The sequence below is a fragment of the Antrostomus carolinensis genome, unplaced genomic scaffold (genome assembly GCF_000700745.2).
Source record: "Antrostomus carolinensis isolate BGI_N321 unplaced genomic scaffold, ASM70074v2 scaffold20795, whole genome shotgun sequence".
Taxonomy (NCBI): domain Eukaryota; kingdom Metazoa; phylum Chordata; class Aves; order Caprimulgiformes; family Caprimulgidae; genus Antrostomus; species Antrostomus carolinensis.
In genome coordinates this window covers 16,026-40,104 of record NW_010318717.1, presented here as the reverse complement: position 1 = coordinate 40,104, position 24,079 = coordinate 16,026, and the positions used below count along the sequence as shown (strand labels likewise).

At 43.5% G+C, this 24,079-nt stretch overlaps 1 protein-coding gene across 1 annotated transcript in view; it reads left to right on the top strand.

Moving 5' to 3' along the window:
* Nucleotides 1-292: 292 nt before the first annotated feature.
* The window catches only part of LOC104525776 (pumilio homolog 1), a gene marked incomplete at its 3' end in the record, with an annotated part of 36,305 nt that continues 12,518 nt past the window's right edge, over nt 293-24,079 (top strand). The window contains exons 1-2 of the mRNA XM_010169024.1: nt 293-655; nt 18,736-18,804. Of these exons, the coding sequence (XP_010167326.1) occupies nt 293-655; nt 18,736-18,804 (432 nt within the window). The remainder of the gene's footprint in view (nt 656-18,735; nt 18,805-24,079) is intronic.

Here is a 24,079-nt window from a genome sequence, read left to right as displayed (position 1 = left end):
TAATGGGCACCTTACATGAATCTTGTGTATACTGATAACACTTCACAGCACAAAATGTGAGATTTTTTTGGCTAGCGTACGTTTTGATACGATATTTTAGTCGCTAGGTTAATGGCACAAATAACTGTGTTAAAAGGAGTCGGGTTTGGCGTCGTGATGTTTCCCTGCCAGTCACGAGATGGGTGTGTTATTTAATATGTAAAGCTGAAGCTGTAAGGATTTCATGTTTTCTTTTCCTTCTCTCTCTCTTTCTCACCGTCTCTCCCCTCACCCCCTTGTAGGTGTTGGTGGAATGAGCGTTGCGTGTGTTTTGAAGAGAAAAGCAGTACTCTGGCAGGACTCGTTCAGCCCCCACCTGAAACAGCACGCTCAAGATACAGCTAATCCCAACATGCCTGTTGTATTGACATCTGGAACAGGGTCCCAGGCTCAGCAACAGCCAGCTGCAAACCAAGCCCTTGCAGCAGGGACACACTCCAGTCCTGTTCCGGGATCCATAGGAGTTGCAGGTCGCTCCCAGGACGACGCTATGGTGGATTACTTCTTCCAGAGGCAGCATGGTGAGCAGCTTGGGGGAGGAGGAAGTGGTGGAGGCGGCTATAATAACAGCAAACATCGCTGGCCTACTGGGGATAACATTCATGCAGAACATCAGGTAAAAAAAAAAAATAAAAATAATGACAAAAAAAAAAAAGTTGAATGTTTCCAAACTCAAGATGTGAACGCGGCGGGTTTGTGCTGGATGCTTTTAATGACACTTCTTAAAGCTGAAGCTGGTTATTGTGCGGTTGGATTGGCAACAGTCCTACTTGTTGTTTTCTCTTTTCAGGATTGCGGTGCCTTGGTAGCTCTAAGCTGAAATGTTTCTGCTCTGGAGGGTGTTGAAATCCCAGTCCACTCTCCGTGACAGTCAAATGCATGTTTGCAAAATTCATCATTCCCTTTATTGATTGGGTTTTTTTTGGATGTGTGAACCAGTGTAGCAGTGACTGCTGCTGCTTTTCAGATCTGTTGCTGTAGTTAAATAATTCTTATGTAATGGTATTACAAAACTGCCAATGCATGTGGGGTCAGCTTTTACCAGCCCCAATACTGAGAAACACACTTCTGAAAGTTGCTACTAATGTGTTTTCCTGGATGTCTTTGCATGTTTGTTTTATGAGGGTTTTTTTTTTGTGTGTGTGTTTGGGTTTTTTTGTGGGTTTTTGTTTATTTCTTTTAGAATTGGGAGGGGAACGTGCTATTAATGTACTTAGCTGAACTGAGGAGAGAACAGCCTTAAGAATATCATGAAGCAGTGCTTTTTAGAAACACAGCTTAGTGACTTAAAGATTTGAAAGGGGTAGTGGGCCAAACCATGTCTCAGTAGTAGTGTTTACTAGAAATCTTTTCAGCAGTTGCATTGTCAGATGTGCTTGCGAGTTAAATGAGTCCATGACTCACTCTGGCTTTTCTGTCTGTGACCTGTAACTCACTCTTCAAAGAAGGAGATGTGCTGCTTCCTCTGCTAAGGGAGCAGAACTTAAGTCGAATGATTCCCACAAATATCATCAGAAGAGCAGACACAAAGCTTTTGCAATCATTGGGAATATCTCCTGCCTCTAGTTTGGGTTTGTTTTTCCCAAATAAAAGCGAAAAAGCCCTTGTTCCTCTGCTGTGCCTCCACAGGGGATGTGTTGCCATCCGGACTATTTAAAAGCAAACATTGCAGTGAATTTTGCAACCTCACTGAAGTCAGTGTGTACATCAACAAAGAAGTAAACCCAAGTGCCCTCTTAATGTCTTCTGGAAGAAAAAAATCACATAAAATACTGCAATATGAACTAAGCAGCCAGAAGAATATTGTAGTTATTCCCTTATGTGGAAACATTGTATTTAGTTATCACTTTAAAGGAAATAACTGTATTGAAATGAGAAGTAATTTCTCTGTTAACTGTCTGAGTTTTCAGTTGCTAAATGTAAAACTTATTTCAGTAGACATGGATGAAAGAGGTCTTCAAGTGCTTTAAGTTGTGTAAGAAACAATAAGCAAAAATTTCTTTATTGAAAGGCTTCAGCTTTTAAGTTTTTCAAATAAAAACTGTCATGGGGTCTAGTGTGGAGATATTTGGGCAGGGACTGCTTTTGTTTGGACATTTTGTAGAAAGATGACTTAATGAATTAAAATGAATGTCAAAACATTCTCAGTCCTCTTTTTCCTTCAACTCACACTTTCATCTTCCTTTCTCTGAAAACCCCTGAAAGCAAAGACAACAAAACTCATCAGGGATGGGGTGGAGGGGACACCCAAACCCTGCAGTCATTAAACATTGTGCTGGTATTTGCACTTTTCTTACTGCATTCTTTAATAACCACCAGACTCAAACTTTAACTGAAACAAGAGAATCCTACAGAGACTTGCTGTGATGTCAGCAGATGTGTTGCTTTGCCTCAGCTTGATTTTCTTCAGTAACTTCTTGAACAAAATGATACTAGTAATTGTACTACTTCCTGAAAAAAAAAGAAATCTAGTTAGTTTATACCAGTTTAAATGAACTTGTTAAAAAATAATGTGTATATGCTTTGGAGGCAGAACACTTCTGAGGTTGTATGGACAAAATATACCTGCAGGATTAAGCTCACAAGGTTTTAGGTGATGCTTTCTCTGTTTTCCCCCCATGTGTTCTGTGATCTGAAGCTCGAGAAATACCCACTAAATCATAATTAACATTGGAACCTTATCTCTCCTACTTCCTGGTGGTTTTTACATTGGCTGCAATGTATTTGTCATTCAGTCCTGGTGTTTTGCATTCAGTATGCATCTTTAAACCAATCTTTGTGTTTAATTTCTTCAAAGTCAGCTCTGAGAGGGATCAGTAGCCCTTTTCTGTGTGTGTCTCTTTGATACCAGTATACTCCAGCGATGATTGCTGGGCCGGTTTATCTGTGTGTTTGTTGCCACAGCCTTTCTCAGTGCCTCTTTTTTTCCATTGTTCTCTCTTTGCCTCAGGGTTTCACTCATGGGAAGCAGAAGGCAGGATGTATGTAATCCTAGTACTGCCATTCCTTTGGACTTTTTGGCTACCTCTGCTTCTTAAATTATAAATTCCTTGGAGCAAGAACTAGTCCTGTGTGTGCAAAATGATTTAATTCAGTTTAGGTTTAGCTGGGATAGAACTGAATTTGTCCTGCAAGAATAGAAGTGTAAGGAAGTGCTGGGATGTGCAGAGAGATGGGGAATCATTATGAATATCTGCAAAGTCTCAGTTTCTTAGAAATACACTTACATGACTATTTTTGATTTTAGCCTTTAAAAGATAATGCAGTGAGGGCTCTTGCCTTGTTGCCTTGAAGACTGGTTAGGAAACTCAGTAGCTAAAAGATAATGGAAACTCAGAAAAAATAATTATAGGGTAATATAGGTTAATGGCTGCCTAGAGCTTGGGAGGTTGTAATTAAAGGTAGAGGGATTTATTTTAATTGTTGATTCCCAGTTTCTTCTTTGTTACATATGCAGACAGACATCTATCTCTGGCTGTTGGTGATAATACTCCAGTGAGTTTTACCAAATGATGGCATTTCAGCATGTGTTACTAAATAGCTATGGGTGTTGTGAGTCAGAACTTATTTAGGGGATCCTTGCTTTTCATTTTTTATTGTGCTGACTGTTCCTTCTTGTTCACTTGTTCAGACTTTGACTAGCAGCACTGAGAATTGAGCTGTGAATGGCTTTAGCAGGGATGACTTCACAGTTTCTCTGCTCCCAAGGAAGTAGACAGTGTCCTCTTGTTGTGAACAGCAGGAAAATCGTAGAATCATAGAATGGTTTGGGTTGGAAGAGACCTTAAAGCTCATCCAGTCCCAACCCCCCTGCCAGCAGCAGGGACACCTTCCACTAGACCAGGTTGCTCAAAGCCTCATCCAACCTGGCCTTCAACACTTCCAGGGAGGAGCATCCACAACTTCCTTGGGCAACCTGTTCCAGTGTCTGACCACCCTCACAGTGAAGAATTTCTTCCTAATATCTCATCTAAACCTCCCCGCTTTCAGCTTAAACCCATTTCCCCTTGTTCTGTCATTAACTGCCCTTAGGAAAAGTCCTTCCCCAGCTTTCTTGTAGCCCCTTCAGGTACTGGGAGGCCACTAGAAGGTCTCCCTGGAGCCTTCTCTTCTCCAGGCTGAACAGCCCCAACTCTCTGGGCCTGTCCTCACAGCAGAGCTGCTCCAGCCCTCGGGTCATCCTGGTGGCCTCCTCTGGACTCGTTCTAACTGGTCCATGTCTTTCTTATGTTGGGGGCTCCAGAACTGGACGCAGTGCCTGGTTTTATTTTTTTTTCCTAGAAAATTTATCTCCCCTTTACATTTTTCCCTTCTCATCCAGAAGGGAGAGGGGAGAAATAATTATAAAAATAAGCAATTAAAGATGCTACTGTCATTGTGCATGTTTAGGTATTAAAGATCCACCATCCACACAAATAGCAGATACTATAAACTCCTTTTTTCTTGCAGACACTGAAGTAATGGTGAAATCAGACTTTTTTTTTCTAGATTGGAATCTCTGAACCATAGAATGGTTTGGATTGGAAGGGACCTTAAAGCTCATCCAGTTCCAACCCCCCTGCCAGCAGCAGGGACACTTTCCACTAGACCAGGTTGCTCAAAGCCTCATCCAACCTGGCCTTCAACACCTCCAGGGAGGAGGCATCTACAGTTTCTCTGGGCAACCTGTTCCAGTGTCTCACCACCCTCACAGTGAAGAACTTCTTCCTAATATCTAATCTAAACCTGCCCTCTTTCAGCTTAAACCCATTTCCCCTTGTTTTGTCATTAACTGTCCTTATGAAAAGTTCTTCCCCAGCTTTCTTGTAGCCCCTTCAGGTATTGGAAGGTCGCTATAAGATCTCCCTGTAGCCAACTCCTAAGCAAACTTCCAGCTGTCTGCAGCTACAAATACTTAATTACCAAACCTTACAGGGAGGACACTTCCATCTTGACTGCAAAATGTGGTCTTCTCTGTTTATCCACAAAAGGCAGCAAGATGAGGCTGAGTGTCAATGTCCATCAGTATTTCGAAGAATAATACTGGAGAGGTTTAGGCTGTGGTTAGTCTACGATGCCCGATGACTCTTCAGGCTGTTTGAGCAGGTAGTTAGCTGCACCGGGGTGTTTGTGTGCTGTTTATCCTGCAAAAAATGAGTTGAGATCACAACCTCGCTTCAAGTAGATGAGTGAAGAGATGCGAGGTGACTCCTGATGAGTAATGGCCTGGATTGGATTTGTCTTGCTTATGAAAGGTTCCATATCTCATTCCAAATCCAGACTGCCTTCTGCTGCTCCTGAGGGGAATGAAGAGACAGGCGAGATACTCAGCTGGGAGAAGTTATCAACGCTGAGCAGGTTTTTAGGGAAATTGGCCGGGTTTTCTTGGCCGGGGTCTCCTGTGGCTTGTGCATGCCTGTCTGTTCTTGAAGTGGAGTGGAGAGAGAGTTTCTCTGGTGGTGGTCCCTTCTGAATTACAGTGAGTGGATATACTTAGACTGTCTGGATTGCAGTTAGGGTAATATGGGAGTTGCTTAGTAGAAGCAAATGATTTTAGGGATTTGCTTTCTTTGAGAGCATGTTTAATTAATAATTTGAGACAATAGAACTCTATAGGGAATGTCTTGTTGAATGTGGGGAATTTTTCACATATAGTTGGTGAAGAATAGTGAGAGCAACAGGGCTGGGACTGGGTTTTATGATCAGTTTTGCCTTTTGGCAATGTGACCGTACAGCTTCTTAACTGGGAACTCGAACTCAAGTGGAGGTAGAAGATAATTTGCCTGGCAGCTGCCGTTCTAGAGCACAGCTACTCAAACTATGCTGCTTGCTGCCCTGGAAGTGACTGGATTTGATGTTGTTTGACAATGTTTGTTGGCAGACACTGTGACCAGGGTTTGCTTTAATTTGTAGCAAGGTCCTCAAAATGATCCTGGAAGCTAAGGAAGCAGAAGCGCTGGCATTTGTTCTTCTGAAGTGAGATCCCATTTAAGTGACAATTGACTCTTCAGGACAGAGATTTCTTGATCTGCCTGTAGAAAACACCTAGAGTATGAGGGCTGCTGTGGTCCAAATCATCTGCCTTGTTGTCTGGGCTAGAGTTGGAGGCATAGAGCGAGTTGTTAATCACGTGCCTGATAGAACACGTGGCTCTGTTCTTGGAAACAGACATTTTCTGATGTAAGTTTCATTAAAATATGTTGAATTTTCATGGGTACTTCCTTGTAGCACACTGAAATGGCTGTGCTGACTTGATACCCAGATAATGTAGAACAGAATACCTTGCTGAAATGAAACGTCTAGTGTGGCTGATCTGTTTCGCAGAGATTTCTCTGTAGGAAAGGGAGTATCGTGGAGAGGGGAATTGGAACATTTAATTTAGTTTTCTGCTTTACATTGCCCTTTGAAAATTCCTCCTGAGATACAAGGGACGTGAGTAGATTGGCTGAGTTGCATATTTGAGGTTGGGTATTGGAAAATCCTTCTCTTGCACAGGCGAGAAAATCCAACCTGAAATCTTCAGAAAGTCCATTTAAAAATCCTCTTCCTCGAAATCTGCAGGTTTTACTGTCCCTGTCGGGCAGTTGCAAGATAATCTGCCTTGAGTTGGGGTTGCACAAGAGACGTGGGGTGCTGGCTTTGGGATTTCTCTGTGGGGTGTTGCCTTTGTTGGCTGCTTCCTTGCTGTGGTGCTTGCTCAGGAGGAGCAAAGATATCTCAACACTATTGAATGTACAAATTTCGATGCGTAAAGACACCTTCAAGTATTTTTAGTTAATATATTGCGCCCAAGTGTGTTTTGAATGGGAGTTTTATTAGAGAAGAGCTTCTACTTGTTTTCTTCGTCCCCTTTCTCCAGTTTGCTTTCCCCTTATCAGCTCTTTTGTGGTTTGCTGAGTTGATGTGACCTATCAGTGGTTCTGCAGATCAGGTTGTGATACTCGTAGCATTTTTGTAAAGGGATGAAACTTAATATAGGACACGAGCCATTGAACCCATCCAGCGGAGCCTCTTCCTCGCAAACCAGCACAGTTAATTTCAACTACTGCTCAGAAATCTCCTCAACAAGGAGCTGTTCCAGAGCATTGAATCTAGTGTTGCCTAATTAATGTTTATAAATATGTTAAGGGCGAATGTCAGGAGGATGGAGCCAGGCTCTTCTCAGTGATGCCCAATGGCAGGACAAGGGGCAATGGGTGTGAGCTGGAACACAGGAGGTTCCACTTAAACTTGAGAAGAAACTTCTTTCCAGTGAGGGTGCCAGAGCCCTGGGACAGGCTGCCCAGGGAGGGTGTGGAGTCTCCTTCTCTGGAGACATTCAGGACCAGCCTGGACGCCTTCCTGTGTGATCTCATTTAGGTTCCTGCTCTGGCAGGGGGGTTGGACTGGATGATCTTTCGAGGTCCCTGCCAATCCCTGACATGCTGTGATTCTGTGATCTGAAGACTTGCTTGTAGGTGTAGGCTGAGACAATTTTAAAGCTGTCTTCTCTGAAGGATGATCCTTCCGGGTCTGTGATGAACAGACTCGCCTTTGTGTGCGGATATCCTGTGATGCTGCGCTCCCCTCCCGACAAGCGATCTGCTCTCAGATATCGTGTTTCTCCTCTTCCTTTGTGAAGGGTAACTTTCGTTCTAGGGCAGTTGTTTTTATTGGGAGCATCTGGCTGTGCTACTTACCCTGTACTGAAGCTGTGCTTCAGATCTTGATTCTGCGCTGGGGTGAAACTCAGACTGTTATTAAACCCTCAAATGAGCCTTTTGCCTTGCTGCCAACAGTTGGTGTGGCATGGGGCCTCTCACAAAACAAGGGGAAGTGGGTTTAAGCTGAAAGAGGGGAGGTTTAGGTTAGGTATTAGGAAGAAGTTCTTCACTGTGAGGGTGGTGAGACACTGGAACAGGTTGCCCAGAGAAGCTGTGGCTGCTCCTCCCTGGCAGTGTTGAAGGCCAGGTTGGATGATGCTTTGAGCAACCTGGTCTAGTGGAAGGTGTCCCTGCTGCTGGCAGGGGGGTTGGGACTGGATGAGCTTTAAGGTCCCTTACAACCCAGACCATTCTATGATTCTATGATACCTGTTTCTGACTAAAGTACTGAGCTTGGCACTGGCATGAGACGTTGCTGTGTCCCTTCTTTACACCTTTTTCCCTCTGAATTTAAACTTTGGAAGGTCATAATAGGGATGGGAGTGAAAAGGAAGAACTTTCCTTGGAGCTAAACGAGCCAGATCGTAGTTTAGCCCTGAATGCTGGCACAAAAACATTGATCCACACACATATCTGGGAAGCAGAAGACAGTTTTCCCAAGGTATTGCCATTGTGGAAAAACTAAGGTTACTTCTTCCTTATTTCCAATATTTTGGAAGTTTATACCCCAACACTATGTGCCCAAGACATGGTAGAGTAACCTAAATTCCACATTAATGAAGGACTTCCTTCAGTGAATAAAATCTGAGGAAAAACATAATTAGGTAAGTAAGCCGGGCCATCCCAAAGGTTGCCTTTTTGCATGTATTTCTGTCCCCTGAATCATTAATCATCTTGGCTAAAGGCCACGTAAAGCATTAGCCAATCTGCAATTTCAATAGCTTTTTGCTTCAAATGCTAATGGTAGGAGCAATTCTAGTGATGAATCCTTTACTACAAAAATAGTAGTTAAACCACCTAATCCTGTCTAATACTTGTGACTTCACATTCTTTCTTTACCGACTATTGTTACAGGAGAGGACTAAAAATAGTGCTGTAATCAGTTGATGGAACAACATATTTTAACCCTGGATCTAGCTGCTAGTGGCAAGCCTGTTGTTGACAGTGTGCGGTGCTTTTCTTACTGTCAGCTGGTAAATACTTTGTTTTTCCCTCTCCTACACACAATATATGCCTGTGTGTATCTACACAGGGTGGATTTTTTTTAAATAATGTGCTATGTGTGCTGTTCAAACAAGACAAATGCAGACAGTCTCCCACAGCTGAGTAGGAGGCATTTGTTTCCATCTGAAATTTGTAAACTTTTTGTTAACTCAAAAAGCTTTAACAACTTGTGAGTGTATAAATCAGGTGTTATAAAGTAGGCTGTTCAACCAGCCTTTTTTTAAAAAAAAAATCTCCTCTTCATTCTAAGGATCTTTTATTCAGGCAACAGCCTGAATGTTTTTGATGTTTCTTGTTCTTACTACCTCAGTCCTGGTGTTCTTGTGGTAATGTTGACCTTTATATGAGGAATGTTTTACTAGAAAATAAAAAGGTTTTGTTTTTTTTTTTTTCTATTACAAATTGAGCAAAATCTAAAATGTGGAGGTCTAACGGACAGAAACTTTAAATGACATGTGGCTCTTCATGCTTGCTGAGTGCACATGAGTTAAAAATATTTGTTTATTTATTTATTTAAAATAAAATTCCTCCTGAGAGGGGATCTGATCAATGTCTATAAATATCTGAAATGTGGGGGCCAAATGGATGGGGCCGGGCTCTTCTCGGTGGTGCCCAGTGACAGGACAAGGGGCAATGGGCACAAACTGGAACACTGGAAGTTCCAGACAAACTTAAGGAAAAACTTCTTTCCTGTGAGGGTGCCAGAGCCCTGGGACAGGCTGTCCAGAGAGGGTGTGGAGTCTCCATCTCTGGAGATGTTCAAACTCACATGGACACTTCCCTGTGTAACCTGCTCTGGGTGAACCTGCTTTGGCAGGAGGGTTGGACTGGATGATCTCCTGAGGTCCCTTCCAACCCCACCAGTCTGTGATCCTGTAAATATCCAAGTGATAATCACACTTTTGAGGTGCTCTGGGTAAGCACCCGTAATATACCTGTGCAAACAGGGAGAACTTGGAATCTCTCATCTCTTGTCTTCTTCACAGAAACAAACAAATGCTACTTAGGAGCTGAGAAATCGTGACATTTTTATCCATCCTGACAAGTATAACAGTGACACGATTTCCTGTGTTATTCTGCAGGAGCAGAAGAGCCAAATAAGTGATGGTCTTGTAGCAAGGTGGTCCTGTCAAGCTTGTGCAGACCTTAAATTGTCAGAGGGCTTCATCCAGGCTCACTGGGAGCTCAGCCAGCATCAGCAAGGACTGAGGAACCAGCCCTTCCCCTGGGTTTGCGGTCCCAGCGCCCGACCCTTGCCCGTGCTTTTGTTTGCCAGGATGGTAGAGAAGTTTAGGGTGCTTCTCCCAGATTTCCTTATGGTGGTGTCTGTGGGATCCCCAGGAGTTGGTTTGCTTGGCTGGCAGGACTAAAGGCTGCAGTCAACCCTGTAATTGACTGTAGATCAAAGACATTTTGAGAGCAGCCAGTTACATGTTCCAGCTTCACAAAATCCTGTCTCTGCAGTGCCCATCCTACCTTGGTTTTAGCAGATGCTGTCCTGGGGGGGTTTTTGCCTCCTGGTCAGAAGTAGAATTGAGGGAGAGGGGTAGTGGGAGAATAAATGTTCTAATCTAAGGGAGGGACAGCTGGGGGGTGGGGGAGATCCTGGTGTGGGAAAGTGCTGGGGAAGGGGAAGGGCAGCTTTTGAAATGTGGCCATGTGGGGAGCGGTGTTAGGGAGAGGGCAGATGGAGGAACAGGAGAGCTGAGGCTTACAGGAGCAACCTTCTAGTTTGCTTTGGTTACCCTGTTAACATAATTGGCTTAATAGAAACAGATAGTTTAAACCCTCATCAATCGCTGTTACCACTAATAAATGCAGATATCTGATCTGGTTAATGTTACCCAATGTCAAAAAACAAAATAAAAATCATAGAATGGAATCATAGAATCATGGAATGGTTTGGGTTGGAAGGGACCTTAAAGCTCATCCAGTCCCAACCCCCCTGCCAGCAGCAGGGACACCTTCCACTAGACCAGGTTGCTCAAAGCCTCATCCAACCTGACCTTCAACACTTCCAGGGAAGGGGCATCCACAACTTCCTTGGACAACCTGTTCCAGTGTCTGACCACCCTCACAGTGAAGAACTTCTTCCTCATATCTAATCTAAACCTCCCCTCTTTCAGCTTAAACCCATTTCCCCTTGTTTTGTCATTAACTGCCCTTATGAAAAGTCCCTCCCCAGCCTTCCTGGAGCCCCTTCAGGTACTGGGAGGCCACTAGAAGGTTTCCCTGGAGCCTTCTCTTCTCCAGGCTGAACAGCCCCAACTCTCTGGGCCTGTCCTCACAGCAGAGCTGCTCCAGCCCTCGGGTCATCCTGGTGGCCTCCTCTGGACTCGTTCTAACTGGTCCATGTCTTTCTTATGTTGGGGGCTCCAGAACTGGACGCAGTATTCCAGGTGGGGCCATACAAAATCATAAACCCTCAGGCTTCATGATGCACTGTGAGACAGTTTTTTTTAGATGACCAGCTAGAACTTTTCTCAGCTAGTTATTTTTTTCTCCAATGGACTTTCTAGTTTGTTTGTTTGCTTGGTTGTTTTTTTTTCCCTCCTGTATGTTTGACTTTTTCTTTTGTTTAATTCCACCTGTCCTTTCTTTTACTAGGAAGCATCATTGCATAAGGAAGAAGAAAAAATCCTTTATGATTAAGAGTGAAATTTAGCCTTTGATAGTTTTACTGTGTGTCTGTGTAGGTGAATATGAATTCTACATAAATGAGGATTCCTTAGTGTATAAGGCTAGTGTCCAATCCCCTGAGGTATCTGCAGCCCATGTAACGTGATACAGTATTACACTTTGAATTTATATGTAAAGGTCATATTAGCAACCATATTTGCTTAATATAAGGTGTGGTATTAACACTGATTGTTGACATTAATATTTACTTAAAATTGCAATTCAGCTGCTTTGCTGGCAGCTATCGGTTTGGGAAAAACCCCTCGGATTATTGTAGAATAAAAAAAATACAGTACAGGAAAAATCCGAAAGGTAAATATACTGTTGCTCTCATGTTAATTTGTTAGGTCCTTCAAATCCCTATTTAGTAATTGTAAGGACAGTTTGGGGCCCCAGTTCCTGTTAATTTAACTGACTGCAGAATTCCTTTTGACAAGTGCCATTTAGCCCTCTGGGCCTTGTTGTTTGCTCAGTTAAAATGAACCCGAGTTCTCAGTACCGGGTGTCCTGTCGGGTGCTTGGCTTTGTTGCTTCTTTCTGTGGGCACACTGGGGCTTCCCCAGGTTTCCCTCCTCGTCCTTTGCTGCCTTGCAGGTGTTTAGCTCTGGGGACATCAAACCCTCTTTTGGGATGGCTTGTTAGAGGTGGAACTGAAGAGATTTGGTCCTGGTCTCTGTCAGTTCTTCCCTCCTGTCTCATGGATGGTTCAGACCCTTGGGTCTCTTCTCCCAGGTAGCAAGTGATAGAATGAGAGGAAACGGCCTCAAGTTGCACCAGGGGAGGTTCAGATTGGATATGAGGAAAGACTTCTTCACTGAGAGGGTGGTCAAGCACTGGAACAGGCTGCCCGGGGAGGTTCTGGAGTCACCTTCCCTGGAGGGATTTAACAGACAGGCAGATGAGGTGCTCAGGGACATGGTTTAGAGGTAGAATTGGCAGTGTTGGGTTTATGGTTGGACTTGGTGATCTTAAAGGTCTTTTCCAACCACTATGATTCTGTTTGGGATGATTGCCTGAGACTGCTTTTCTCTTCTATTAGAAAAAAAAACTTCAGGAACATCGAAACAGTGGCTCTATCTGTGCCAGAGTGTATTTCGAGGGGGCCCAGAGGCAGGGAAGAGTGCCTTGCTTGGATTTGTGCTGTGGTAGGTGAGCAGCAGGTCCAGTACCAAATGGTACCAGCACATAGAACATCTTTAGCTGCTGGAATATTGCCTTTGTATTTCTGGTATAGCTCTATAAATTCAAAAGTATTCCAGATACGGAAAAGGACCAGCGTCTGAGTAGCTTTGGGACCAGAAAAGTAGTTGCTTCCGAGGTGCTGTCATTAAGTTTTGCAATGGTGAGGTCCTCTGATCTTATTTAAAAAAAGAAATAGGTGTAATTGTCCTGTGTAAGATGGCTGCATGGTATAAATGAGCTATGCACTGCTTGAGGGGCTGGAAAATCCACAGTGTGTTAACGTTGAGTGCAGAGCTGTCGAGAAGCTCTTGTGCTGTGGTGGGAGAGTTTGAAAGTGGCCATTGACCTGGAGAGAAATTGGTGAGCGTTGTTGCAATCTGCAGCAGGTGAGAGCAGAAAGGATTCTGTCTTTTGTCTCGTCCTCTCGAAAACAGGCAGCGAGCATCTGCTATTGAAACTTGGAAAGGTCTCTGGAGCCTCAGCATGTATCAGGCCAAGGGTTTGTATTCAGGAGACTGCAAATAAAATGTGGAGGTCTGACCCAGAGTGACTGTGTAATTCATCCGTCTCTCGACGTGCGATAAAGCGTGTTTTTCAGAGCAAAGGTGAAAATTGGTTAAGAGGGCTTTTGAGAGACTGAATTGACTGCAGGCTCGGCGAAGGGAAGCAATCTTTTTAGAAATCACAGAATTGTAGTGGCTTGAAAAGACCTTTAAGATCACCAAGTCCAACCATAAACCCAACACTGCCAATCCCACCTCTAAACCATGTCCCTGAGCACCTCGTCTGTTAAATCCCTCCAGGAAAGGTGCCTCCACCACCTCCCTGGGCAGCTTGTTCCAATGCTTGACCAGCCTTTTGGTGAAGAAGTTTTTCCTCAGATCTAATCTAATCTAATCTCAATCTGGTGGGTTTACTCCAATTTCTCAGCGTGGCTCATAGTCAAGTGCACTGGGTGAATCTGCTGTGGGATATGCGCTCCCGCCATGCAGGCAGGGAATTATTTATAAGTCGGTGGAGTGGAGTGTGTTATAGTGACACACATTCATATATTAGTGTGCGTGGAAATTACTCCTCTTGAATGAGATTCTCATCAATTTGGGTGAATTTACATAATTCCTGAGTGCATACACAGCGTTTCATGAGAAGGGGAGGGATGTTCTTGTGCAATGAAATTGCTTTGTGACTCTCATTCAGTAGCAATCACAGAATCACAGAATGTCAGGGATTGGAAGGGACCTCGAAAGATCATCCCGTCCAGTCCCCCTGCCAGAGCAGGAACCTAAATGAGATCACACAGGAAGGTGTCCAGGCGGGTCTTGAATGTCTCCAGAGAAGGAGACTCCACCCCCTCCCTGGGCAGCCTGTCCCAGGGCTCTGTCACCCTCACTGGAAAGAAGTTTCTTCTCAAGTTGAAGCAGAACCTCCTGTGTTCCAGCTCACACCCATTGCCCCTTGTCCTACCATTGGGCATCACTGAGAAGAGCCTGGCTCCATCCTCCTGACATTCACCCTTTACATATTTATAAACATTAATGAGGTCACCCCTCAGTCTCCTCTTCTCCAAGCTAAAGAGCCCCAGCTCCCTCAGCCTTTCCTCAGCAGGGAGATGCTCCACTCCCTTCATCATCTTGGTGGCTCTGTGCTTGACTCTCTCCAGCAGTTTCAGAAGCAATTTGTTCTTTTTGCAGAGGGAAATGAAGGAGCCCTGTGATATCTGTACATACCACGTAAGAAAATGAGCTGAAGAACTGTTGCTATTTAGTATTATAGAAGTGGGAAAATGAGAAGAGGACCTTTTGAGTACAGGCTTTGAAAACTGAATCATAAATTAGCCTGTGTTACAAACAAGCAGACAGGATAATCACTGGAGAGAAAGGAACTGTGTGACTGGAAGTGCCTCAGAACTGGTGATTATGTACAGTTTGAGCATATGGGGCCCGAAAGTCAGGCACAGAGACCTGATTTAGAGAATGTTTTTATCTATAATTGTTAGGATTGATGAAAGAGAGTTGATTAGGGGTGTCATTGAAATATGTGTTGAATAATTTTTTCTGTTACCAGACATCTGATAGCAGATAAGAGAAGCCAGTATTATTTTTTTCTACTCTTGATAGTGACTGGGGTGAAGTATGTTTGTGAAGGAGATGGAGGCAGCTGGTTTCTGCTGTGTGTGATTTAACAGGGACGTTAGGATGGCAATTTGCAGCCTAAGCCATATTTGAAGGACAGCTTCCTTCAGACCCTTAAGAGAGGAGTGAAAATAATAGTGCCCTGTTAGGTGTGTGGTTAAACCACCTGGGTCTGAAGCAGCTGGAGTGCTCTTTGCTCTCATGTTTATCCTGCTTTTAGCCTTTTACCACTTTTCTTATCTTGGTCTCTCTGTCACCTCAGTAGTAATCACCTCTCATGGTGTCGTTTGAAGACAAACATGCTTTTCCATGTTGGAAACACAAAGGGTCGGCACTGAGGAGAGCTGTCTGTGCTTACTGGACTCCTAGAGGAACGGGAGTTGCTAAGTTGTTATGGTTTCTGGTGGAGGATGATGAACTTGCATTGAAAGCTTTGACCGTGTTGGAGATGATGTCGTTGTCAGTAGTTACACCAGCTCTAGCTTCTTGTCCTGGTTTTGCTGGGATCCACAGCCCATCTACAAGACTTCTCCACCAAGAATGCAGGCCAGCACGGGGCACGGCTTCACACATGGCTGTAAATCGTGTATTTGTGCTGCTGTAATTGGTTTAACAAGATGACCTGGAGCAGTTAGAACAAGTCCAGAGGAGGCCACCAGGATGATGCGAGGGCTGGAGCAGCTCTGCTGTGAGGACAGGCTGAGAGAGTTGGGGCTGTTCAGCCTGGAGAAGAGAAGGCTCTGGGGAGACCTTCTAGTGGCCTCCCAGTACCTGAAGGGGCTACAAGAAAGCTGTGGAAGGACTTTTCATAAGGGCAGTTAATGACAGAACAAGGGGAAATGGGTTTAAATTGAAAGAGGGGAGGTTTAGATGAGATATTAGGAAGAAGTTCTTCACTGTGAGGGTGGTCAGACACTGGAACAGGTTGCCCAAGGAAGTTGTGGATGCCCCTTCCCTGGAAGTGTTGAAGGCCAGGTTGGATGAGGCTTTGAGCAACCTGGTCTAGTGGAAGGTGTCCCTGCTGCTGGCAGGGGGGTTGGGACTGGATGAGCTTTAAGGTCCCTTCCAACCCAAACCATTCTATGATTCTATGATGACACGTTTTTCTACTCACGCCAAATGCTTGAACATCTGTGAAAATGTTCTTGCATCTAATGTGAAGAAATAAAATAAGTCATTCTGGCATTTAAAAAAATGTTTGGTGGAGTGAGGATGACCACGTAACGTGCTGAAGTACATGAGGAAGGGGCTGAGACTTCATTCTTGTTTGGAAACTGCCAGCGTGTTGTGCACGGGGCTTTCACCAGGGATGTTAGTGCAAGGGGAGTTCCTAGGGCTGGGATAACACCAAAACAAAACACAGATGTCTCTTAATATCCATTTGATTTATGCTAGGAACGTCACAATTCTGTCTTTCTCGCAGCTTTGGTTTGAGAGTCCGTAGCACAACGTCTGCCTTTGGGAGCTGATTTGTTTGACCGAGCTGGAGGACACGCGCTGAAGCAGCCTCTGTCTCTGTGCTTGCGCTTCCCACAGCACTGCAAGTCCTGGATCAGTGGTTTGCTGGGACGTTGCTTTAGCAGTGAGAGTCATGAACATCATCACCTAACGAATCTCTTTGTATAGCTTCTCAATTCCTCAGGTGTCTCACTGAAATAATAATTAGCTGCTGTTCAGCTTTTGTGGCTTAGCATGTCTGGGGGTCGCAGCACTTTGCATGAGTTCAACTTGAAATGCTTCATGGAAGAATTTGGTTTTATTAACTTCTGTCTCACATGAGACAAGCAAGAAATCTTCACTGGTGGAGTTAACTGTAAAGGAGAGTCTTTGGTGTTTCCTGGTGCTGTAGTTTCTGGGAGGTGGAGTCCTGTTTTCACTCTGTGTTCATGGTTGATGTGATAAGTGTCACTGCAAAAGGTGGCAAGACTGAGGAGTAACTGAAAATAACTTTGTGCTGAGATACAGTAGTAAGAGGATACCTTATTTTTAAACTGTGATTCCAAGTGACTGGCCACTGAGGATTTGCAAATTACATAAATATGCGTTAGATAATTTAATATGTTACTAATCTTTTGCAAAGTAGTATTGTCACAAGGTGGTAGAATTCAAACTGGAGGGGACTTCTGGAGGTTATCTGTGGTGCTGATATTGTACTTAAAAGAATATATATCTGATATTTTCAGATGAGGTCTATTGAATCTTGTCTTAAAATAGAAATAAAATAAATATTGTATTTATTGACTTGTAGTCACAATAAAGTCTTCACTTGGTTCTTCTGGAAATAGTGGCATGAGTTATCAGAAGTCAGGGTTAAGGTCAGTGAACATGGTGTAGCTGCTTACAGCACTGCTCACTGGCAGGGTAAGTGGGTAAACTGTTGGTTTTTTGGGGTTTTTTTGGTCCTATAAATCACCTGCCAGGTATTACTGGGCTCCTTCCCTTGGCCTGGAGGAGACTGTGTCCAAATCACCCGCTGTGTCTTCAGCGGTGACACCAGGAAACACTGTATTAAAGAGAGCCCGTAAGGACTGCGGTGTGTACAGCGTGGGGGTTACTCCTGAAGAACTGTGGTACAAACTGCTCTAGCAGAAAGGTGTATCGGATCTGCTGGGTTGTAGGGATTACGTAAACATGGAGTAGGGTGTGTGTAGCATCATTTATGTGCCATCCCAAGTGTTTGTTGCTGTTGTAATAAGCGCTGCTTTGATACAGGTGTGTTATCTGAGGAGGGCAATCACTCAGTCCAAATCCTAGCACGTGGTTGAACTTCTGTGCTTTGTCCTCAAGTCCATAGTTGGGGATTTTGAATTTGCTTCTGCTCAGTGGCTGCATCTGTCAGGGTTTGCCTGGATGAGATTTGGGAGTGAAAATCAGAAGTGTGTTCTTGCATTTTCAACATACCCGGCTTACCTTGCTAACAGCTTGAAATTGCTGCTTTTTAACGTTCTAATTGAATCAGTTTTCATCCAATCATGATGCAAAGCAGAAGCAGAAAATGGCACAGCTCCCCAAGTCAGTGTCTAGCTACAGGTCCTGCCTGTGTCCCAAGGCCAGTGTCACCTCCTGGGGTTGTCCCCTGGCTCCTGCAGCACCCAAGCTCTGCGCTGGGTGAATCTGGAAGGACCACTTCACCCTTTCCCTTGGGTGCTTTGCTGGCAACTCTTGGGACCCCCGGCGTAGCCCTGGAGCTGTGTGGCAACCTCTTGGGAATGAGGGAAGGGCCAGACCTCAGCGGGAATTTTTTGAGGTGTTTTGCACCCCAGTTTGTGTTTCTGGGTTTCCACTTTGAGACGTTGTTGTGGGTACAGTAGCTAAAATTGGCAACTGATCTTCAGGCATTGCTTGTTCTCCTTTCTTCATCCCCTGTCTCCCATTTCAAATGGTGTTATTTAATTTAATTTGCTTTTTCTTTTTACCCTTGTGTTTTTCATATCAATGTAACTTGAATATAAATCTGCCTGTTTTATATGAGTCTTTACTTGATTTTCACCTGAAAGGAAATGATGCCAACTCACTTGCTTATGCATCGACTCCCTCACTTGAAACCATGCAGCTCTGTGCAGTATTAGTCTCTGCAATACACTTAGCAAAGGCACTTGCATTAGACTTTATGTGTCTTAAAAGTAATTGCTAGTTTTTACCATTTTTGTGCGTGTATAAATCTAACACTATCAACGTTGTAGCTTCTGGGAGTCTTAAAGGTAAGTCATCTTTTGGAGCTCGGTAACCTTGTTATATGCTGTAAGATGGAATGTAGCTCTCAGTCTGTATCAGAAAAAAATGCTATAAACTTATGTTTATTATTAAGAAAAATACAAGCATTTCCTCATGTGTTTTTCTTGCCCATCTATAAATAGGTGCGTTCCATGGATGAACTGAATCATGATTTTCAAGCGCTTGCTCTGGAAGGCCGGGCTATGGGAGAGGTAAGTGAAAGGCCTATAGAAAATAAATAATAATAATTAAAAAAATCTGCATATTTTGAGGGGGAGGAGGGCAATAAATAACAATTGTTGAAGCTGCTGGAATGATTCTGAACTTGAGAGTTCTCCATTGTGATTGTGGAGCTTGTGTGTGGGGGGTGTGTGTATGTCTGTCTGTCTGCTTTTAGCAAAATAAAAACCTGTCAGGCTGGGATACATCTCAGTATTCAGAACAGCTAAGCCCTCCACCTGTTGGGTCATCAAACAGTGAAACGGTGGTTGTAAAGGAACAGTTAGAAATATGTCTTGTGACAAGTGTTACAATACTTGTAGCGTGTTTATTTTAGGATCCAGTGATCTCAGAGCCCGTAATATTGTGGGTTTAGTTGTCTGTCATTGGCTGATGCCCTGTTTCCACTCCTGGCCACCTTTTGGCTCTTGTCATAAAGCCCAGGACTGTGTTTAACGTTTAAAGTAGCCGGGCAACGTAATCGAGGGCTGCAGGAGTGATAAGCGCTTCGGACAGGTCAGAGGACTGAGCAGGGGTTGTGAGATAAAGGCCCCTTCAGTTCTAACTTAATAGAAACCCAGGGAGAGTTATTTTTATCTCCCAGCACAGTAAGGAGGTGGCAGATTTGGGGGAGGTGGCCATTGGTTTTCTTTGGAAAGAAAGAATTTACCTATTTTTAGGGTGACTTGAAAGAATAGCAAGTTACTGTACTTGGCTGTGTTAGGTTACTGACAGTTGGATGTAAATCCTTCTCTTCCTTGCCTTGTTCCCTTTTCCTTTATAGTCAGTTCCTTTAGGGGCTCGTGGAAGAACAGAGATGAAAAAAATCATGTCTTGGAGGAAGATATTAATGTACAGTGGGTCATCTTGGTATAGGTCTGTTGTTTTGGAGAGCCTTCCTTTTTGCCTTCCTGTCTGACAAGTTGAGACTAGTTTATTTTCTCCCACGTTTAGCACATCCTATCTCTGTTATCTAGTTTATGAGCCAGGTTAAAAAAAAAACCCAAAAGAAACCAAAAAAACAAACCCTAAACCTCAAAAACTATTGTTTTGGAGAAAACTGCAAACCAGGACTGTTGTGTGGTGGGATTCGTAAGATACCCTCTCTCAGGTGAAAGATCTCAGGGAATTCATGGTGCTTGCAGCTTAACTTCTCTCCTCTCCTTCCTTCCTTCTCTGGAAGATACAACACAGTTGTATTTTGATTTGACAGTACTTGATAGGAAAATTTCTGTTATATTAGGTTATATTAATCTACATTGAGACTATTGACTAGGAGTAGATGAAAGTGATTTACAAAGGAGAAAACATGACATTAAGAATCTGTCTAAAGCTGCTGAAAAACAGCTGATGTGCCTCCGTATGAAGCACGCCAGAGGAATCACGGGGGTGTGAATGTTCTGTGAATGTTATTTTTTTAACACCTCGCTTGGGCAAGACGTTAATTTTCAGATATGGAGCGTATGAGCTCTGAAAACCCGTTAAAAGTGCAGCACTTGTTTTGTACTCAACGTGGCATTAGGTCATGTTAGCTTAGATGCCTTAGGGCATTCCTAAATATGCTGATTTTTAACAACTCTTAGCTTATTTAGCCATTTCTTGAGAGAAGCGAATTTGGGATTGGTTTTTTGGAGGATTTGAGCTTTGCCTTCCAATGATGAATCACTTCTTTTTATTATTATTTATTTTTTCCTCTTGTCACTGTGATGCAGAAAGTTTTGGAGGTGACATACTTTTGTCACTGGGCTTTTCCACATACCCAAATGTGTGTGTTTTTCCACGAAAGGTGACATTTCACCTTCTCTTTAAGCTACGGTACTATTCCTTGTTTCTCTTGAGTTTTTTTCTTTCCTCAGTCCCATAGTTTCCTTTCTTTATCCATTGGATTTTCTCTGTATTTCCCCAAGGTATCTCAGCATAGATCCAGCTGGCTGATTTCATGAGCTCTGTAAACTGAGATCCCCACAGGATATTGGCTTTCAAGACCGTGTTCTTCAACTTCAGACTTTGATTTTTTGCAGCATGCCCTGTCTGTTGTTTAGATGCCTTAGCACTGATAGTTTCCTCCTCTCCTCTGCTCCTGGAACATGAAGGAAACCCATGGAGAAAGTCAGTGTGCTAAGAAAAGATTTAAATCTGGAATAAATGAGAAGAGCAGTGAATTTGATTTGTATGTCTTGATCTTGTGTCTTCTGAGCCTTGCCTGCAAGTATTTTCAATAATCTCATACTTTGAGTTGATAGTGAAAAACCTGGAGGAGAAAGATGAGGAGAAGAGTGTTTACACATTTCGTGTGGCTTTTTTATCTTCTTGTTTTCTTGCTTAGTAAACAGTATCATTGTAATTTTAGGGATTTAAGAAGTTTGTGCCTCTGAAGACATTGGAGCTTTTTTCCAAAGGGAACTGTCAAACAATTCCATCTCTTCCCTGCATTTTGACAGCAGGATAGACAATGTTTGGTGATGAACAGATATCCTAATCTGGGAAAATTAAGCATAGTTTAAAAAGCCCCCACAACTTTCATCTGCCTTGTGGCTGTTTCCATCTTCAAAATCCCACCCTCCTCCTCTGCAACCGGCCTTGTACCCTCTGAAATTTCTGTGTGAGTGGAAGCAGAATACTTTCTTAAGTTTTGAGGTTGGAAAGAAGAGTCACAGAAATCCTTTTGGCTCTGCTCTGAAATGGCGAAGGTTTGGGCTGTTGATAGTGAACGTGGTTGATATTGTTGGAAGTAGCCTTCTCCTCCATCTAGCACTTTGTCCAGGTTGTTGGCTGTAACGAAGGATGTCATCTTGGAGCCTTGCTACAAGCCACATGGAATCTTCACTGGTTTGGTATCAAACTCCCCTTCTCAGCAGATGTTGAACTGGAAAGTGATAAAAAGCGATGGTGTGTAGCAATTGGTGAAGAAAGGGAATGTCACCTCAGAAGTCACACGTAGAGGCCAGTTGGTTCTGCTGCTTTAGCACATAGACCAGAATGTGTGTCCGTGCTGCTTGTGTTGTCTCCTGAGATCTTTGATCACACAGCAGTGATGCTTATCTGAGGCTTAACACGAGCTATGCAAGATCTCTTTCTTTTCCAGCCTTCAAGACAGGGGAGCTGGACATCTGCTTTTCTTTGCTTTCATCCCTTTTATCTGTAGCTTTGCAATATGGAATATTCATGCAGTGTCTTTTTGGGATAGTGGACAGTGCAGAGAGACTGCAGGGTGGTGTTTGTCATTGTCACCCCTGCATGACATGCATTTTGAACTGTGGCAACGTTCTTGATTGGGAGTAGGTTATGCTGCCAGATAAGCCTGCATCTAGAATAGAAGAGCAGCTGGGTGAGTAGCTAGCTGTAACTTAATCCAGGAGGGTGGGAGGAGGGTGGGAACAGAGAGACATTAGGCAACTGGTGGGTACTTAACTTCAAAAATGGAAAGAACTGAACCAAAAATTTTAAAGTATGGAGATAGGGGTAACAGTGAATCTCACCCTACACTTGAAAAGAAATACTGGTAAGAAATATTTTCCATTTCATTTGATGAGGTTTTAATTATTGTTGTCCCCTGCAGGTGTTGGTGCTGGAGTCTAGTGGAGGTCTGACTCTGGCCAAACAGAAATTGCTGCAAACCCCATGGTTTGTTGTAGCAGAGCCCTTAAACATCAAAGGCTGAAGTGATCGGTGTTCACTGTGCACATGTTCATGTCCCCTTGATACAACTGGTTGGGTCCGAGATAAGCCCCTGCCTCTTCAGTGACCAGCACATTTGTTTTCAAGCAGAGTGGTTGTACTACTGGGCCTGGGCATCCTTGCATCTGGTTTAAAAAAAACAAAAAACAAACCCAAAACACAACCCAAGCAAAATAAAACCCATAAAAACCTGTACACTACTCTGCTTTCCCTGCTAATGGGTCCTTTACTGTGTTCTCATAAATCTAGGTTGCCCAAGGAAGTTGTAGATGAACCATCACTGGAAGTGTTCTCGGCCAGGTTGGATGAGGCTTTGAGCAACCTGGTCTAGTGGAAGGTGTCCCTGCTGCTGGCAGGGGGGTTGGGACTGGATGAGCTTTAAGGTCCCTCCCAACCCAAACCATTCTATGATTCTGTGATTTGTGATTCATTGGCAGGTGGCCTGGGGAGTATTGACAGTTTTAAATAATGGTTCTGTTCACTTTTTTGTTTGTTTGTTTTTTTTCTCTTCAATTTGTCTAGTGCTAGCAGCATTAGAAGTGGGAGGACTGAAGCCATGTGTATGAAGTGTGATGGTGCCACAGCAGCTACGTTGGCACGTCCTGATGGCTCAGTGCAGGGTCTGAGAGCACCAGAACCAGGGCAGGAGCTGAGCAGGGAACACATCAGGGGAGGGTTAGGTGACTGCTGGCAGCTGTGGGGTCAGTGATGTGCAGTTGGACAGCTTGCTGTCCTGGCAAGATGGCAATTCTTATCATTTTTAACCTTCAATATATTTCCAATTATATGATTCTGGCCCTTTTTAATTATTTTTTTGTTTTTTCCTGCTCTCAGACCCTCCTTGGCCAATTTACCTCCCTGAGCTGGCAGAAAGCTGCCTGTTCTTTGGGCTGGGAGAGCAAAAGCCATCCTCGTGGCAGCTGTACAGCTGCTGGTGGCACTCCAGATCAGATTGCTTGTTACGTGCTCAGCCTCCCTATCTTGTTTGTTTTTTAGATGGCAACATTTTTTTTAGGGTAGATAACATCTTAGTGTTTGTAAACCTGCAGTGCTGCCCAAATGTGACTTGTAAATACACGCTCTGCCTTCTCCTACCTGTTGCTGCAGATAAACTGAGTTCTCCAGCTGCACAGATGGCTTCTTTTATCTTAATATTTGCCTTATCTGAAGGAGATCAGTTTACTTAATTTGTCTAATTCCTAATCCCATCTCAGTGGGATCTATACGCACTTGTTGGTTGTACAATTCCTTTTGTTGATGTTTAAGTCGTCCCCTCCTCCCTGCTCTGCTAAATTGAATATTGGCCTAACTCTGTAAGTCCTCTGTAAGAGGGTTTAGGAGGATTATTTTCATACCAGATACAGTCAATTTTAATAAAAACTGGGGTGCAAATAAACTAGTCTAGTTCTAAAGTACTGCATGTTCTTTTTTTAATTCCCAACCTGTAAAACTGGATTATATTAATTTTAGTTTTTTATATATATATGTATATATATATTTATTTTATTTTTTTTTTCCATTGCAACTAACAACTTCCCTTGAGGAAAAATTCATCGTCTTGGCAGCTTGTTGCATAATTCAGTACAGCTG